This window comes from Epinephelus moara, chromosome 16 (genome assembly GCF_006386435.1).
Source record: "Epinephelus moara isolate mb chromosome 16, YSFRI_EMoa_1.0, whole genome shotgun sequence".
In the NCBI taxonomy this organism is placed as follows: domain Eukaryota; kingdom Metazoa; phylum Chordata; class Actinopteri; order Perciformes; family Serranidae; genus Epinephelus; species Epinephelus moara.
Genome location: NC_065521.1, coordinates 16,662,585 through 16,681,939, shown reverse-complemented (window position 1 = coordinate 16,681,939; position 19,355 = coordinate 16,662,585). Strand labels below are relative to the sequence as shown.

The 19,355-nt window shown below is 40.6% G+C and overlaps 1 protein-coding gene across 1 annotated transcript in view; it reads right to left on the bottom strand.

The window, feature by feature from the left end:
* Positions 1 to 8,646, bottom strand: part of ajap1 (adherens junctions associated protein 1) — a 59,635-nt gene extending 50,989 nt beyond the window's left edge. Inside the window, exon 1 of the mRNA XM_050066244.1 lies at positions 7,999 to 8,646. Within this exon, the coding sequence (XP_049922201.1) occupies positions 7,999 to 8,027 (29 nt within the window). The 5' untranslated portion in view covers positions 8,028 to 8,646. The remainder of the gene's footprint in view (positions 1 to 7,998) is intronic.
* Between the last annotated feature and the right edge of the window lie 10,709 nt (positions 8,647 to 19,355).

Genomic DNA, 19,355 nt, shown 5'->3' with positions numbered 1-19,355 from the left:
CATAATTATAAGGCTACGAAAACCAAACGAATTTTATTTTATAGCGATTATACACTTGTATAAACATATTAATGAGTAGAATATTCAGATTCAGATTGACAATAAACCATGCCAAATATTACACACTGGCCCTTTAAGCAAACAACAATTTGTCCCTAGCTGTTGGCTGTATTTGCACTGCAGTTATGGAAGTATTTGCATTTCCCGCTGAAGGGGTTCATCCTCCGTCCACTAAAATTTGGAGCTGTGATACCTTTGAGTCTCCGTTTTCAGCCTGTTGAATATGCAATGCCTTTGTTGGAGCTGAAGAGGGGCTGTGTGCTCAAGTTCTCAGACTAAGCGACAGGGCAAATATAGCCCAGCATGCACACACACACACACACACACACACACACACACACACACACACGTGCGCAAACGGCTCAATGGTGGCAAACTCTATTGCCAAGATACACAGAAACCAAATCGCTTTTTCCCACTATGTTGTGTTTCTAATTTGTCGATTATGGTGGCTAAATCCTCCTAGATCCTGCTCCAACTATGTGACATGCCGCTGAGTGTGATAAGCATTGAGACTGGCCAGGTGTTCACAAGTGCTGCTCTCATTTTCCAACAATCAACCACAACAGACATGTCACTCAGGTATTCTAACCATAATAATTATACATTTCATTTATAAAGCACTTTTCAGGATACTCAAAGACACTTAACATGAGGTAAAATGATCACAGAAAACACACAACACATACAGACATGTAGACTGCAACCAGCTGAAGCTTCTCCCATGTGCTAAGCATGAACTCCAGGTTAGGATTCCTTTAATATTCAATTGTTCAGGAGGCTTGTTTTAGCAGGAGCTGAATTATCTGAAGAGGTCTCTTCCTCTCCGAAACAAACAGACTAGGTGATTAAAACTGGTATGGAGCTCGAATGGAGCAGTTTCACGCTACAAATCAGTGTTTCTAAAATGCAGTTTGGCATGCTGCAGACGTGCCACTCCCACAGCACCTGCTAATGTGTCTTCACCTTTCTCCCTGATAACTTAAGATCCAGACAGTTATGAGGTTTTTATCAGGAGCTTCTTCCTCTTCTTCTCCAAAACAAGCAGACAGTGTCTGAACTTTTTGACTGATCTACTAAGGAGATGAAAAAATCCCCCAGCCAAGCATATTTTACACCAGCCAAAAAAATAAATTGCCTTTTTGTGTCACATTTACAATTGTTTCATTGCATTTGATTGAGATAAGGCATTATGTTGAATACCAAAGGCCAGAGCAAATGAAGCAAAATGATTTTAATGTATTGGACAACTCAATGTGAATAAGTTCCCTAAGGTGAGCTGTGATGCAGTGTGTATGTCTGGGGCTTTTATTGTGAAAGATAAGAATGGAGGGAGTGAAGCTAATGCACTGCGGCAGTGTGGGAGGCAATAAAGAGTTTGCCATCTTGGTTCAAACTAAGGAGCCTCTGTGTTATCATTTTATTACCTATACAATCACTAGCAGCAGACTGGCTGCAAGTGATCATTTAGCAGATCAGCTGATGTTCCGTATGGCAAAACTGGGAGTGTGCGTGCAGGTGTGTGTGTGTGTGTAACAGACAGCACAAGGGCAGCCTAGCAGCAACAGAGCAGTGCGTCCCTAAATGACACCAAAACGCGGTAGAGACTCTCAGCATAGTTCTTTTTTTATTACATAACTATTTTGGTACAAACATTTACCCACCAGTGTGGCACATAGCCTTCCAAGATTTACTCACTAAATGGAAAATCTACCCACATTTGGCACTTGGCGGGTGTAAATTTTGGATGCTGCAAACGGACTAACCAGTAAAAACACAAACAAAAGCAGTTCCACTTATAAATTTTGTGTTTTTCTGATGCTATGCAGCAGGTTGTGGAGGGGCTGCTAACTACTGTGTTCGACCCGAAAACACAAAAACATGAATGGCCCTATTTAGAGCTGGTGTTTGGCTTTTTGTTCTGGGCTACTGTAGAAACATGGTGAACTCTGTAGACAAGAATCTGCTCACTTTGTAGATATAAAAATCTCATTCTAAGGCAAAGAAACCATGATGATTCTTATTTTCAGGTGTTTATACACTTAAGAAAACATACTTATTTTAATATATTCCATTTCTATCAATGTATCTCCCTTAAATCCAACAAACTGGACCTTTAACTCTTATTTTGACTCTGTGAAAACAGAATTCAACATACTTCTATCCCTCGGGCAGAGGCATTAAAATATTTAGTTATCTATAAGCAACATGTATAACCTTTAGTAGGATGATGAGCATGATCTTATCTAGGATCCTTTGAACATGCAAACAAAATAAGTAACTTCTCTAGAGGTCTAAAACGTTGGTGGGAGGATGCTGAGAATCATCTTTTTAGATACACAATCTCCTGTTTTGACCTTTTCTTTTGGAGAATGCAAGTGTGCTGCAGTACAGTACCTGTCTTCCACTGGACTTCTATAATACATTTTCTCCATTTTAAAAATGCACTGTTTGGAATTATCTCCGTGCGTTGGTTGTGTTTTTTTAGACTATCAGCTGCATGTGGTTGTGTAGCTTTGAAAAATACAGGCTCTGAGGTGTAGGAGTTGAGCTCTCCTCTGTAGATATCCTGTATTAGGGAGATAAATACCACAGTTGGCTCTCCAAAGAGTTGCACAGATTTATGGATTGCTTCTGTGCAGCAGGCCTCTGGGAAGCAAATATTCTATGAAATCTTCCAAATGTTTTGGTACTGTGCAACACACACACACACACACACACACGCACACACACACACACATGCACACATAGAGACAGACAGACTCCATCCATGCCTGTAAGGCTGAGCTGCGGCAGCTGCTACTATGGTTGTAGCGTAAGAAATACTGTAGCATTGCTGAATTTGGAACATAATACATAGAGGAAAACAAACAAAAAATAAAATGGGCGGGGTGGGTGGAGTGTGTATGTGTGGTTTGAGGGGGTCTAAGATGCAACAGCCAAGGGTGTTGCATCATCCCATTAATTACTCCCACTGCACAATATCCTCCACTACAGCCTACATGACCCACATGCTCAGAAAGATAAGCGGGGCTGTAAAGAGCATGGGAATAGGGTGAAAAGGGGGGGAAAAAGGGATCAGACGATCAGGACAATGCTCCAATCAACTCAGCCCCTCACTGTCAAAGTTTTTATTTCAGCCTATGTCTCGATCCACATCAATTACCACTGAGTTGCTGGGAACAAAATAAAGTGGGGGGGGGGGGGGCTTCTTTTTTTCATTTATGAAGTATTTTAGTGAAAAGTGGTCCACTGAGAGTGCCCCCCCCTCAGCGCCTAGAGAGGGCCAGTTAGTGGGAAGGGCCATGACGGATAAATCTGATCCTTTGTAGAGGCAGTATTGATCCAGCAAAAGCTCACTACATGAATCAAGTATGAGCTCTGTGCTGTTAGTTCCTTCACTCTGCAGGATGGATGTGCCTCGGTGCAATAGAAACACACACTTTCTCATGTAACCCAAACTGGACAAGCTGGTCATTAAAGCCAATCAGGCTGAGGGCTGCTAGCACATCAGTGGCAACTTGGACTTGAATGTTGGGATTTTAGTTTAGGAAGAAATCCGTGTCATTGTTAGATCAAATAGCTCATAGATAATATGTGAGTTTGAAGTAAAGTGAGCAAAATACTGCAAGATACATTGACATATTTAACCTTTTTTTCCAATTCTTAAATGATCTTCATTAAGGTTAGACCAATTCCTTAAACTGTCACCCATTTAAACCTGCATGGAAATCTGCCTTAAGAAGCTGTTAGCCCACCTCTGTACAACAATTAGTTTTGTACGGGTTTTAGTGGAGAGCTTTATGGTCCCATGATGGTCTAAATCCTGTTTCACAGGGTTTTCAAGTCCAAAAAGAAAAGTAATATACTTATAATCCTTATTATTTAAAGTTCCAGTGTGTAGGATTTAGGGGATATATTGGCAGAAAGGGAATATCATAATTTTATTGTATAACAATCTCCTGATAATGAGAATCATTGTGTTTTTGTTACCTTGGAATGACCAGTGTGACCAATGCCCAGAATGGACAAACCAAACACTGGCTCTAGATAGGGCCATCTGCGTTTTCACGTCGGTCCCCATAGTTAGCAGCCCCTCCTTGCCAAAGGCATCAGAAAACCTTTTTTTTTTTTTTTTTTTTTTTCACATGAAACTTCTTTATTCAGTGTTTTACCGCTTTTAATCACCTGGTACATTTGTTTTGGAGAGGAAGAGACCTCTATTGACAATTTGGCTCCAGCTAAAAACCTCCTGAACAATGAACACTGAAGGTGGAAGTTCATGCTTGGCAGACAGGAGAAGTTTCAACTGGTTGCAATCTGCAATCCTCACTGCTAGATGCAATTAAATCCTTTAAATTACTTCTTCAATATTTAGAAAAACAACCTTGGCCAATAGAGCATTGATTAAAGTATTTTAAGCATTCAATGCAGTTATGTGTCACGGTGGGAAAATTAACTTTACAATGGCCGTTACTGTCCAATTTTGCCGACAGTATGTCTCTTCTCTCCTAACTGCTTTGCCGGTCAATGACGAGACATTTATGGTTCACCCCTGTCCTTACAAACAGCAAATTTCATGTCATGCATCCATGTCTGTTTTGTCTCTTACACTATTTCACTGGGACAACCTGTTCCGGTCCTTCTGGATTTAACAGACTGCTGAGCACAGGGTGTTTACGACGCGCACGCACACACACACTCGGAGACACACACATCTCCAGAGGATAGGATCTCAGAGAAGCAACACAGCCTATTTCACTGCAAATTAGGTTAATCACGCTCCAGAGAGGCCCAGTTAATAACCCTCATAGAGGCTATTAGGATGGCACCTAAATCACAGGAATATCTGAATATCTGATGGACCCTTTCACAGTAATGCCACGTTTAGCCTGGTAGTTCTGGTAGAGCTAGTGAGGACGGCGACTGGTCATACACCCTAAGCAGCTTTAGACTGATGAGGTTGTGGAAGAGCAATTGTTTCTTCCCGGAGAAAACACCTCAGTGTGGAGTATAATGTATTAGGAACCCTGTTTCATTAAGCCAGCCATATTAATCAGAATAAGACTGTCAAATACAAATCAGTTTTCTTTGTTAAGCAGGAATAAGACACAGAACACTAACACGTGATCACCAGGAATACCACATACTGTAGTGCACAGAATTCCTGCGTTCTTGTAGCTCATGATTCATTAAAGCCACCGTATGTCTTTTTCTCACTGTATATTCTATATGTAGAGTCCGTCTGAACTAACACTCATATCACTTGACATTATCACAGTAACCCTATCCCCATTAATGACAAGAAGGTATCCAGGCCAGAAAAAGCTGGACACGTGCAAGAACAGTCACCTGCGCTTAACAGATCTGTCGCAGGCAAGTGGAAACTGACAAATGAAGCCCTTCTTAGAGGCAACTGGTGTCTCTGGCAGTAATATTCCGCAGCTGCAGTGTGCCGAGGCCTGATAGCATCTCCAGTGCCTCAGCGGTATGAGAGCTCACCGTGGGGAACCTAAAACTGTGTGACGTTCATGAAAGATTGAGCCCGGAGATGCCAAGCCTGAGAGAGATGAATCCCTACTGGTTAACCCTCTAGTGAGACACTCTCTGGTTTAGAGCTTGTTATAATTCTGTACCATCACAGGCACTCGCATCTCAGATCAAAACTAAATTCATCTTCTTTGAGATACATTTATGAAACTTCAGAAAGCCATTATGTTGCATTTAGGTCGTACAGGATGTTTAATACTGGTGTACTGTATCTTCCAATTGGCACTTTTTTTTTCTTCTTTTCATTAGCATCCTGCGTAACAGTTCTATGGTTCAGTAGTTAATGCTACAGGGAGAATTTACCATCGCACATCATTCAAGCCAATTAACAAACCTTCATTTATTGATTCCAGCTTCACAAATATGAGGATTTGTACCTTTTCTCTTTTTTATATCATTTGCAAACCGGATATCTTTGGACTTCCGCTTGGCAAAAAAAAAAAAGAGCATTTGAGGATGTCAACTTTAAATTGTGTGTGTATAACAATTTGCTTGAAATAACTAGTTTGAATGACTTAATTTTGTGAAATGATATCATGATACCATCATATCACTCCACTTAAAGTCGATAAGCGATGATACAAAATTACCCCCCAGCCTAAGTCCAAAGAGCGTCTTAATGATACAGTTTGCGCAGATTACATAAAGAGTATCTACAGTGGTTGTCTTCTAAATCCTAGGTTTAAATCTCATGAGGAATCCATCCATCCATCCTTCTCTCTAGGTCTGCTAAAGTCAGAGCTGTTGCATTTACGCCCACATATCAAGTTTCTGTAGGTGGTCTGTTCTTTGTCTGTTCCAACAGGTACAGAAACCTTATCTGCACATGCTCGCTGCCCATTTCTTCTGGTGCTTATTCAGAAAAACAAACTAATAATGTCAAACACAGGCCGTACTGGAAAGCAAGACTTTATCCCACTCACTAAATGTTTACGAAATCTAACACTGCCATCACTATCTGATAATAAATAGCAAAGGCAGACAATACAGGCTTTTAGCCTGTGATGACAAACAACAATCTGGAACATAGTGATTTACTACAAATAAGAAGTCCATAACAGCGATGCCCGTTCATCCCACAACCCATTTTGACATTCCACATCGTGTCAGCAAGCGACAGGGAAATTTCTGAGGGTGGAAATTGGTTTCTCTGTGCCAGTGACCGATCCATCTAAAGATATAGGACATAAATGCATTTCATTTCATCATCTTATACAACTGCTCTGTCTACGGCGTGTATAGCCATTACCCTGCGAGGTCAGCCCTAAGATGTACAGTGTGTGTCATGCATAATAAATGAGTGGCTGCAAATGGGTAGGAATTAGAGCCACCGGTGGGAATGAGATCCAGCAGGTGGCAAGAGAATCTCACCGCTGGCAGGTTCGGTCTCATTTCACAGCGTGTCATTACCTCTAAACCTATTTTACGGCAAATGAATGAGCTCAATTTTAGCTTTTGTTTGCAGACTCCCAAACTGAGTCAAAGTCGGTGGACTGGTCTTCACAGTGATTCAGTTTAGAGGCATAATTTTATTCATCATGAAAACAAGGAGATGATCCATTTGTGATGTTCTCTGACTTGAAATGTTTCGCTGTGATATAAAGGAGAAGGAGACAAGAAAGTGTGAGTTGATGTTGGGGATGAATGAGCTAACCTCTCCATCCATGCAGTCTACATACCATCCTCTCCTCTGCTTTGGATAAGCAGTTCTCAGTACATACACCCACTACTTCCTTTTTGGGGTGGTGGTGGTGATGGGTGGGGGAGTTATATATCTTTTATCTTTCTTCACCTACAATTCCACCGACTAATTACCTTATTATATTAATGATGTGTTCCTGTTTGAGCGTGTGCATGTGTTTGTTCTCACAAGTGAGGAGGAGCTGACAGACCTAACCTTGAGGCTGTCTATGCGCGTGCGTCTGTACACGTGTGTTTTTGAGCGCGCGCGCGCGCCTGTGAGTGTATGTGTGTCGCTAGCGCCGTGCTGTTGGCGACCCCCAGCGTACAGATGTGAGATTTTTCGATCATATTCTTGCTTCAAACATCACAAAACATATCCACATGAAGCCTCTGCCTTATTATATCTCAGTATCAACACCACGACGGGAAATAGTCGGTGTATTTGAAGAAGTTTGGTGCACGAGGACCTACGTTTGTGTTTTTACAGCCCTATAGATAGCCTACATATAACCTAACCCACTCATCAATTCCAGCAGACTCTCATAACTTGCAGTGGCGTAGATTAAAAAAGAGACAACATGTTGTCGAACAGCGGCGTCAAATGTGAAACAACATGAAACAACGTCTACATTTTTCGGTGCCACAAAGCATTTGCAAATTCCTGAGTATTTAATATACAATGATATAAAAATGTTAGTGTCTTACCTGCGCGCAACACTCCGTTTTATCCACATTTTTCTCGACTGCCGAATCCGACTCAGTCCTCCAGGTATCCTCCCATTTAGATGGGTTTCCTCCAAAGTCGACAATAGCTGATAAAAGCACTCAAGTGACGGACCTTACTCCGGCTGTCAGTAACGCAACCATTATTTAAGCCATATCCTTCAACGTTGCGCACATCAAATTCCTTCAACAGCGCTGCCAAATCCCACTCAAAATGCCAGAACAATAGTCAGGTGTCTTTCAAGTTGCACGTCAATTGTTCTTTAATCTTCCTCGTTATCAGTTAAACGGAGAGAGGGGGGCTCGCGCGTGCAGGCGGACAGGTGAGCGGGAAAACCGACAGAGGTACCCTCAAACTTTGCCTTCACGGAAATCTTTCATATCCCCCCTCGGCTGTGGAGACAAAGATGTAAGGTGCGGAGAGCAAAAACAAGGCATGTAGTTGGCATCCTCGTCGCTGAAATGACAGCGCACCTTCTCCTACATTGTTGAAAGGCAGATGAACGTCCAAAAAAATTGGGGGGCGGAAGATGAGGATGCTCGGTGTCTCTGAAGCACGGAGGAGACCAGTCACCGCTGGCAGGGGGTCCTCATTATCTACTCACGTCTCTGGGGGGGTGTTGAGCAGTGCGGAGGGGTTAGACTTTGTAAAAAAAAAAAAAAAAAAACATTAATAAATAAAAAATAAAATAAAAAACAGGTGCAACTGAAAAAAGGAAGAGGGGAAACGACGAAGGAGAATCCTGGAGGTTGAGAGTTGTTTCCGAGGAGTTGGACAGAGGGGGAATGAGAGTTTGTCATCAGAGAGGAGGGGAGGCTGGTCCGTCTCCTGCTGCTTCTCTTCTCTCAGACTGACGAACGACCTGCCTGCTGAGCCCCACGCTGCCGTGACGTCATTTTAAAGCCAAATATGTCATGTGCTTGAGTGTCTCACGTCACATGGGTGGAGTGTCTCACGGCCCGTCAATCTCACACTCAGGAGTGTCAGATTAGGCTTGACAAGGAGCAGCACTGGCCAGTACAGTAGAGAGCAGCATGCATGGGTGGCCGTGAGAGCCAGGAGAGAGAACTGCAGAGAAACTGCTGGAAATAAGTTACAGCACTATGTAAACAACATATAGTCACATCAGCTGGTAGCCAGGACCATCTTATAGATCCTTAGACTAATAATGTATGATGCAGTCTTTTGTGTCCTGAGATTTGGGGCATGATCTTTGCTCTCCCTTACACCTAAAGTCAAATTTGAATTTATTCATTACCATAAGAAGCAGAATATGACTCTTGCACTGATAAAAAAAAAAAAAAAACTTAAATGAGAACAGCTTAATTAAAATATAATTGATACTGGCAAATAATTCCACATTAGCAACGGATGACGAAACAAACAGCATAAAAGACATTTAAAATGTGCTGCCACTTTAAGAACTAGCAGGAAATGTGCAGAACAAAAATGTATTAAAATCACTGAAACAAGGTTAATTAAAGGGACAGTGAGTTTATATTTTAAAGAAATTAAATGATTAAAATTCTCCTGATGGCATCGTGTTTTGTTTCCAGAAAAATTGACAGTATATGTGAAAATTGGTGCAGTGTATGGGATATATTCAACTCGTGTAATTCAATGTCAGCAGGTCCGACATGTTGATACAAATGTTGTCCCAGTGATGGCAGTGTCAACAGCCGGAATCGGACCAGCTGATTCCGCCCGATTCTGCGTCATTCATACTGAGTCTCAGCCAAGTCAAGCAACCGGATGTGGCCCTGCTGATTTCATTTGGCATGCGGAGTTCAGACCAATGCAGGGCCAGGTCATTTCTGATAACTGCCCAGTGATGGCAGTGTCGGCAGCCGGAATCAGGCCAGCTGATTCCGCCCGATTCTGCGTCATTCATACCGAGTCTCAGCCAAGTCAAGCAACCGGATACGACCCTGCTAATTTCATCCGGCATGCTGAGCTCAGGCCGATGCAGGGCCAGGTCATTTCTGATAATGGCCAAGTGATGTCAGTGTCGACAGCCAGAATCGGGCCAGCTGATTTGGTCCGATTCTGGGGCGTCATTTATGTCGAGTCTCAGCCGGGTCAAGCAACTGGATGCAGCCCTGCTAATTTCATCCAGCATGCTGAGTTCAGGCCGATGCAGGGCCAGGTCATTTCTGATAATGACCCAGTGATGGCGGTGTTGCCAGCCGAAATCAGGCCAGCTGATTTGGCCCGATTCTGCGTCATTCATGTCGAGTCTCAGCCGAGTCTGGCAATTGGACCTAGCCCGGCTTATTTCATCCAGCATGCTGAGCTCAGGCCGATTGTGGGCCAGGTCATTTTAGCTACCTGTGGTACTTTGGCTGACTTTGTTCAGCATCAGCTTACACAAATCATGTGATTTAAGTCATATGATGGTGCATTTTAATTTTAAAGTAATTTAGTTAATTATTACTTCAATTTTGTTTAAATAAGTGCTAAAATATGTTAGTGGGATCAGATAAATCCTGGTGTTTGTAATCCTGATTGTTTTCAGAGTTAGGTGAAATGATGAAATGATTGGTACTTTGCAAAACCTCTCTCATTGCAGATATTTTACACTAACTCAAATTTATTAACAAAGACTTAATTAAGTCTCTCTTTCTATTTACAATTATTAAATGCATCTCCCACCCTTTCCCAGTTGGTCTGATCCCCAGTGTTGCCCGTTGCTTATCTTCACCTGGCAGAAAGTCTGCAGCCATGCTAGTGGCTATCTGAGGCTCTACATCAGTGCTTTGAGCTAAATGCTAACATTAGTATGCTAATATATGTGAATAACAATGCCAACCTGCAGATGTGTAGGAGGTATAATGTTTGCCATGTAACTATCTAAACATTTGCTTCTTGGCACCAAACACAAAGTATAGTCGAGACAAATGAAAATATCATTAGTTAGGTATTAAGTCATAAACCAAACTACTGGAAAAATTATAATTTGACCTGATGATGACGCTTCAGAAAAAGTTAAGAGATCACCAAAGCATAGCTACCAGGATTATCGCATCCATCCAATAGTTGTAATTAAGCAATAAGCATCAAGAAGCTGTGGTTTACAGTGATATTAGAACAGCTAAGGGGCATTGTTAGGTATGAAGCAGAGCCAATGACACAGTGGCTGCTGAAACATAAATCCCTGTAGGCTCTTGTTTCTTTCCCCACAACCTTTGTGGGTTTTTATGCATTCAATGAATGATAGGGTTGCGTATTCTTGACCGTTCGTCCTGTCAGATGATAAATGATTTGGGGTCCAGTTTGCTTCAGTTGGCGGCACTGTAATACTGAAGTTGTGATGCAATCACAGCTGTGTGTTTAAATTATTAGTATAGTTTAGGATAGTTCCAGTATTTGTCTTATAGTGTAACCATCCATTTTAGAATAATAATTTTGTCATGCTGATTGTCAGTACAGTAATTTTTATTTGTTAGTCCATTCTGTACGCATGTCTATCTTGGTTTCTTGGTCTTGGTCTGTCAACGTTTCTAACATTTTTTTCCCTGGGGGCGAGTTTTATCATATCCAAATCAAGGGTTTAAGGACGGTGTCATATTCTGTACAGATTGTAAAGCCTCTTGCATCAAATTTGGTAGTTGTAATAAACTAATAAAGTTGGGGAAACTTAGAAGAACTTTTGCACACTGTTGAACAAGAGCTTGGACTGCTTAAAACCTGGTTTGATGTCAATAAATTATCTCTTAATATAAAGAAAACCAAATTTATGATATTTGGAAGCCAATCTGGAAGTGATAGTAAATTAAAAATTTCTAACATTGAAATAGGAAGGGTCTGGGAGACCAAATTCCTCGGGGTTGTGATTGATCACAAATTAAATTGGAAGAAACACGTTGAGTATGTAAAAGGGAAAATCTCAAAATCAATTGCAATTATGTACAAAACCAAAGACATGCTAAATCACAATAGTTTATATTTAATTTACTGTTCATTGATACTTCCTTATTTGACTTACTGTGTGGAAATATGGGGATCTACGTTTAAAACCACTATTGATAAAATTGTATTACAACAAAAACGAGCCATACGCATCATAAACAAAGCCGGTTACTATGATCATACTAATCCATTATTTTTAAATTCCCATGTTTTGAAGTTTAGAGACTTGGTTTATTATAGAACAATGCAAATCATGTTTAAAGTAAATAATAAAACATTACCGGACAGCGTGCATGAGTTCTTCATAGTGTCTCAGAGTAAATATGAGTTGAGAGATGGAAGCAAATTTGTGTTACCAAAAGCTAAAAAAGAAGTTAAAAGAAGATGCATTTCTTTTAAGGGGGTTCAGCTGTGGAACAGTGCTGATCTCAAACTAAAGCAATGTACTTCCTTTGTTATGTTCAAGAAATCATTATGTGCATTTATATTTAGGAGTTATGGCTGTAATTGAAAAACAAAAAAGGGAAAAGAGTCATGTATGTGCATGAGTACGTATGTATGTGTGTGTATATATGTATGTATTTTGTTGTTTTTTTCTCTTCCCACTTGACACCAAGAATTGTGTAGCTTAAGATGCATAGTAGGCGGGCATTAATAAGCTTTGCTTCTGCCTGAGCCTTTTTCAGTCAATTTTGTATTGTTCTTTTCTTTTGCTGCTTTGAAGTATATATATGACTGAAATAAACTAAACTAAACTAAACTAATATTAGACTATATGAATAAAATTGACTTGAGTAGTTACAAATACATTTCTCTCAAAATCAAAAAATTCAACCTCACTGTGAAGCTAGATGGAAAGTCGGGAGATAACTGAGTTCATCAAGATTCATCTTCAAGGGACCATGACATTTTATACAAAAATTCATAAATCATTAAATAACCCTAACACCATTAGGGTGACAAAAAAATGGTTTTAAAATTTAAAAACAAAAATTTGCAGACTGTGATTTTGCTTGAAGCCTTGAAGATCTTTACTTTGCACAGATTTAGGCTGCTCCTTATCCCAAAAAAAATCATGCCCTGCCAACAGCTGTGTCCATTAAATTTGCAGTGGGATGGAAAAGGGGCATACTGTATGTACAGTGTATATATACAGTGTATATAGATGAATGTGTGTCAGAATTCAGAAAGTCTCCCAAGTCAGGATCCATCACATCAGAGTAGAGCTTCAGAGTAGTCATAACTCCCTAAGCTGAGGTTAACTGTGTTTTCACGTAATATTTACCATCTCAGTGCTGAAGTGAAAGGTACTCTCTAGTGTGTGTGTGTGTGTGTGTGTGTGTGTGTGTTGGGGGGGGGTATATCTACCATCTTTCCCTTATGACACGAATACAGCATTAAACTGTCATCCTGGAGGCTTTTTGCACACCTGTACTACAAGATGTCAGTGGTAGGCAAAATCCTGTTACATTAGAATCAATGTGCTGATGTGACCGCACAGGGAGATAGGTGAAAATATTACCTATGACAAGATCAACTCTTGCGTGAGAAAAATAGAGAATGTGGCGGCCTTTCTTGTACACCTCGGGGTCAAAGTGTCAAACCGATGAACCCATCACACCTGTTTTAGCCTTTGCGACTGCTCTAGCCTTTCCTGGAAAAAAGCATTACAGGACTGAACTGCTTATGCTGTATTTGGACTTGTTTTGTGCAGCAATTCTCAATGTGCACTAGAGAGATTAATATTTTGAATCTGCGAAAATTGGCTCAGGTGTGGATCTGTAGCTCTGTCTGGCTTTTGCTCAGACTCTCCAGGATTGCCTTGATCAGCGTATATTGTAGTAATGAACAGAGACGCTCTCCTCCCAATCAGATGAATTGCAGCTGTTTATGAAATTGAATGCTCCACACATAATGAGGCAACTTTCCTTCCCTACTAATTGTTGCCATAAAGCACACTTCTGTCAAATACCCTCATTACTGCATTAGTGTTTATACATACATACTGATCCAAGAGGATACCTCTGTCTGTGGAAACCATCAGTAGCTCCCCAGCAGATGGAAGCTGTCATCACGCTCTCTTCCTCTGTCACTTCCTCCGTCTCTTCCCTTCATATTCACACTCACTCTCCCACACGCACTGTTTTGCATGTTGTCTTCCCGTGTTGCATGTATGTGAGTGCACACGCACACGTTTGTTTCTGTTGTCTTCATGCACGCAACATAAGTGTGATACAGTGTGAGCAGGCTTATTTTGCCTCAGAGACGGAGTCACAGGTTGTCATGCATGTCTAAGACTGTGGGTGGCTTCAGCTCACATGGACCTAAACACAGCATACTAAACATCTGTTGTGTAAGCCATTAACACCCCGCCACGAGAGTGCGAATTAAAAGGAAGAGGGATTTGAGTATTGCTGTGTATCTGCTAAGCTGGATTGAGTCACTCTGAACAGCAGTTGTGGGTACAGTTTAAGTGTGCAGGGTGAATTGGACGCTGCAGAGGGGGTTTATGGCTGTGGTCTTGGAGGGGTTACAGACAGTCGATGTACAGTAGTGACTTTACATGGTTCTCACTGAGCAACAGTTCGGTCTGTTATTTCCAGTGCAGAATTAACATCAATGTGATGTGCATGTGCCATGATAAGCTAAAATGTTAACTGTCACATCCATCTGTTGTTGAGATGATAATAGTTTTTTTGCAATATTATCTTATATTTAATTTCTAAATGTATTTTATTAATATATTATATGTATTATATTGAAAGAAGATGTACTCATCGCTAATATTTTGATCTAGATACAAGGGGTTTGGCAGATAGCTTTAGGTGACCGAGCCACTTTAGCCCCATTTCCACAGAGCAGTACGGTACAGTTCAGTTCAGTTCAACTCTTTTTTACATTTCCATTGTGAAAAGTTGTGGATGGTACCAATGGAACCGTTCTGTACCGTCCCCATTTTTGGTCACCCCTTCTGTTGGGGTACCGAGCACACAGATCTTGCACTAAAAGGTGGAGCTGTGAACACTGCAGTCTTCTAAGATGGAATATTTACTTGTAATGTTAGTCAATGCATGAGATGAGGACATGAATCCATCGGCATAACTTAAGTTTCACTGTGACAACTTTGACCATTACTTTAGTTTTTATCGTCTTTCCTGGATGACATACACTTTTAGTAACAAGTGGATCTTCAAGCGATTGAAGATATTAGGCCTGTTTCCACCGCAGGAACTTTGGGGTAATTTTACGGGGCCGGGGCCGTTGGTGTGTGTCTCCACCGCAGGAACCACCCCCAAGGACAGAGTTCCGGAACTTTTACAGGGAATAAACAAGTCCCTGCCTCGGAGTAGGTACTCAGAACGGCCCGAGAAACTCCTGGCTGGGGCTTGGGGATTACTTGGTGCTGATTGGATATATACTCAAGGCGGGATGTGACGTTTTGTAAATAACAACATGGTTATCGTAGATTAGCTGGGCTAACCGTTAGCTGTTAGCGGTATCTGTAATAACTCAATAAAAAAATAAAAAAATATTTTTTCCAGCGGATGTCTTAGTTACAACACGATTGAGCTAGCAAAGCAGTTTTGTGTTGCTATGTGTGGTATTTATTCAGTTTTGGGAAATCACGATGTCTAGAAAGCATCAGCTGACAGGGACAGCTAACAGCAGCAGCAAAGCTAACATCAGGACGTCATCTCTTAAAAGCCTCCCGTTGTCGGATATGACATGAAACTACTCCAGTTAGCTCAATCATGTTGTGACTAAGACATCCGCTAGAAAAAACAAAATTTTCACGGACCGTGACCGGAGTTATTACAGACACCGCTAATGGCTAATAGCGTCCCTACGCCCCTACGTCGCCCCGGTCAAAATGGTCGCGCAACGATTACGTCAAATCCAGAGCCCGGTAACTTTACAGGAACCTTCCTCCTACTCCACTCTCTCAGTGGAGACACGGCTGTTGAGAGGGCCGAGCGAGAGGACGTTTCTGTAGTAGTTCCTGCGCCCCAGATAGTACCACTTCTTCAGTGGAAACGGGCCTATTAATTTTGACCATATTATGTGAACTGCGTATATCCCAATCCTCACTCACTATTTTTAAATATCCCATCGACAGAGACTCTCAATCCAGCCTGTCTTATTTTGTTCTTAAAATATCAGCGTGCAATCCCAGTTTGTGGATGATAAATTAGGTGCAGGCTGATAAAGGAGGAAATACAGTGAACTACATGAAAGAGTACTGCTTGCAGTGAAAATGCCAAACTAAACTGACCTAGGGTCTAGGTACCATGTCTGAAGGGTTACTTTTGGTTCCAAAGGTAACATACCGAAAGTGTTTGGTGGAAACAGGGCTTTTGTTAGGGTTTGGAAGAGGTCATGGTTGACATTAGTCACGTCAGTTGACTCACATGATTAACTACTGATGTGACAAAACAACTCAATGTTGACTTTTAGTTTTAAACAGGACACAAACACCAGTCTCCTGGGTCAAAGTCCTGTGCTTGTTGGACCCATCCACCTACCCTCCTGCCTGCCCTAATTGAACTTTCTCACTCTTTATGCTACGTCTGTTGCTCTGAACATCTAATAATGATGTGGATAAGTTTACATTGGAGTTGGCTGACAGCCCGGTTCATCTCATAAAGTCGTTAAAGTGTGCATTGTCTGCCCGTATCTGAAACCAAGGGCCACTGCCTCAGTTGCCTTATTTCATACGCTCTGGGAATGAATCCAGGCTGATTGAAAAGAGGCTAAAAAGCTCTGTAGAACTGAGGGAATCTCAGTCAGGTGATAATCGTCTTTGGATTTGTCACTTTGACTGACATTTATCACATTACACATAGTCATTTAATCCATTGTTAATATAAAAATATTGATCAGTGCAGCTTTAAGGATGAGGGCATGTCCTTCAGGTTATAGGATGGCACTGATTAGCACAGCCCAGGGGGAGAAAACAAGACAACCTCTTATTTATTTAGTTAATTGTTTTGTTATTTATTTATTTATTTATTTATTTATTTATTAATAACAGTAATTGCAACAGGAACTTCAATAAATACAAATTTAATTACAATACTTAATTTTACTTTTACTCTTACACTGTCTGAAGTCCATGACGATACAGAGGAGAAAGAAAATAAAAAAGAGGAATAACTGTAGGGATCAGTGAGCTACACTAGGTATTCTCTTAGCTGACTACCAGACAAATAATAAATACAGCGTCCTAAATGGAGACTGTGTTGATCATAAATGGTATATCATATCATTTATCTACACACATACATCACCCTTAACGCAGAGCATCTGGAAGATGTTATTGAAATTTGACCCAACAGCTCCATTATTAACAGATACATTAAGAGATGTCTAAATGATTAAAATGTAATTACATTCACAAAGCAGTGCTCATTTTTCTAATCTCCAGTTATGGAGCTGCTGCAGCACTATCATACTGCATGATGTTATTATAATTTAAACATATATGATTTTGATCTGAGTGACCACATTTCATCAATGCAACTAAAATATGAGTGAAAGCATTGATTGTGCCTAAAAGGTACATATGTTGTACATCAAACACAATCCATTTTAATATGTAATATGTCAGTGGGTAAATTCTCACATGTGGATTACTATATTGTTTGGATATTACCGTATGGTTGTTTTTTTTTACCAAGAATGAGTAGGAATAAGCGGGGAGCTTTTCAAATTTCATGCTAGACTATGCAGTCTGCTGCTACATCAGTGGGTTAATTGAGCATACTCAGAATATAAAATTTTATTGTAATTGAGTTAATTCTTGTCGAGTGATAGCACTATCACAGGTCTGTCCATATGCTTCCATTATAAAAATCACTTAATCCAGTGTTTTGGCAGCTTTTCCGTTTTGCCTTTGCTTGATTACACAGGGGCAATTTACACTGTTTATGTATGCAGAGACCCATTTAACCACCTATTAATACATGGTTTAGTTACACATTTATAATATCACTTTGCAGAGTGCTCAAGCTTTAAAGGGGAACTCCAGTTGTTAATATGGACACGTTAGCCTGTATTTCTGTACATTTAACTCTTAAAGCAAGGCAGCCAATCATTTAAACTATATAGTTGGTTATATTTAAAAGTGCAGAGGTGGATAGATATAAAAGGAAACTGGTTTAAAACTTATAAACACAAATACAATTGTATATGAAATCTAAGGCAGCTTCATGTTTTAGTAAGGGTTCAAATTAGTGGGACTTAATTAGTTTGACTTTTGATTCATTAAAGGCAGAGCAGAGCACATACTATACACAAAATGGTTCAACAAAAGAATGACTTCCATGTTTCACATTATTATCAGCATTCTGATAACTATTGAATGGTTTGCAAGAAAAATAAGAAAAATATACACAATAAATAACTACATACAGCATATCCCATAAACCCTCTTACAGCACACCAGAGTTATTCTTCCTCCTGTGATGGGTCCCTTGCCAAAAGTTATGAAGCACTGACTCAGAGAATTTATTCTCAAGCTTCCAGATTTCAAAGTCATTGCTATTGGGAATTTAAAACTAAAATCCCAAGCACAGACAAAATATATTGCAAAGGCTGCAATATGGGCATTTGTTAGTTTGAGGTTCATGCTAGTGGTTGGTAAAGTAGAGCCAATCAGAACAGGCTGGCAGATATATCTCCCTGAAGTCCAAAAATAATGCGAGGAAAATGGTTACTATCATGGGAGTCTTTGTGTTTTTGCGAGTAACTCTTCACACCACCAGAAAGTTGTTCTTGTCCTTGTTGAATCTCAAAATGCAGTGTGAGACCACGAGTTGAAAGAGAAAAACATCCTATTCATGCGGATTTTCTGTTTCTGTCCTAAAAAGTTTCTAAAGTCAAAGTTGTATTATGGAGTTAAAATATATTTGGATCAAATAAAACATTTACAACTGTGGAATTTCATTTACCCTTGTAAAACAGCCACAGGTCAATTCAGCAAAATGACTCAGTAAAGTCAATTACAATGTGAACTTTTTGTACATAAAAAAAGGAAAGACAAGGTGCTATTTCCTTTTTGAGAAGTTACATAAACAGTTGTTCTGGGTTCCTCCATTTGGGGGGTATTAAGCCTAGTTCAGACCAATGATTTGCAATGAGATGAAACCGCTTTAGAACGTTGCAGAGAAAAGTTGCAGCGGTGTGAACTGGCCGTCTGAGTTCAGCTCAAGCCAGCTGATAGTGTCACCTGCAACTTCACTGGTCAAATCGCCGGTGGCTAGTTTTAGAACATAAAGCACATCATCTATTTGTACAGCAAGTAGGCTTGTAGTCAAGTCTGCTGGCCAAGTCAAAATGACCGCAGGCAGCGTGTTCGCCTGCTGCATCATCCCCACCGAGCCCTCTGTTTCCGTCCTCATGGTGTGCCTGTGTCAGACGGTGGGTCACT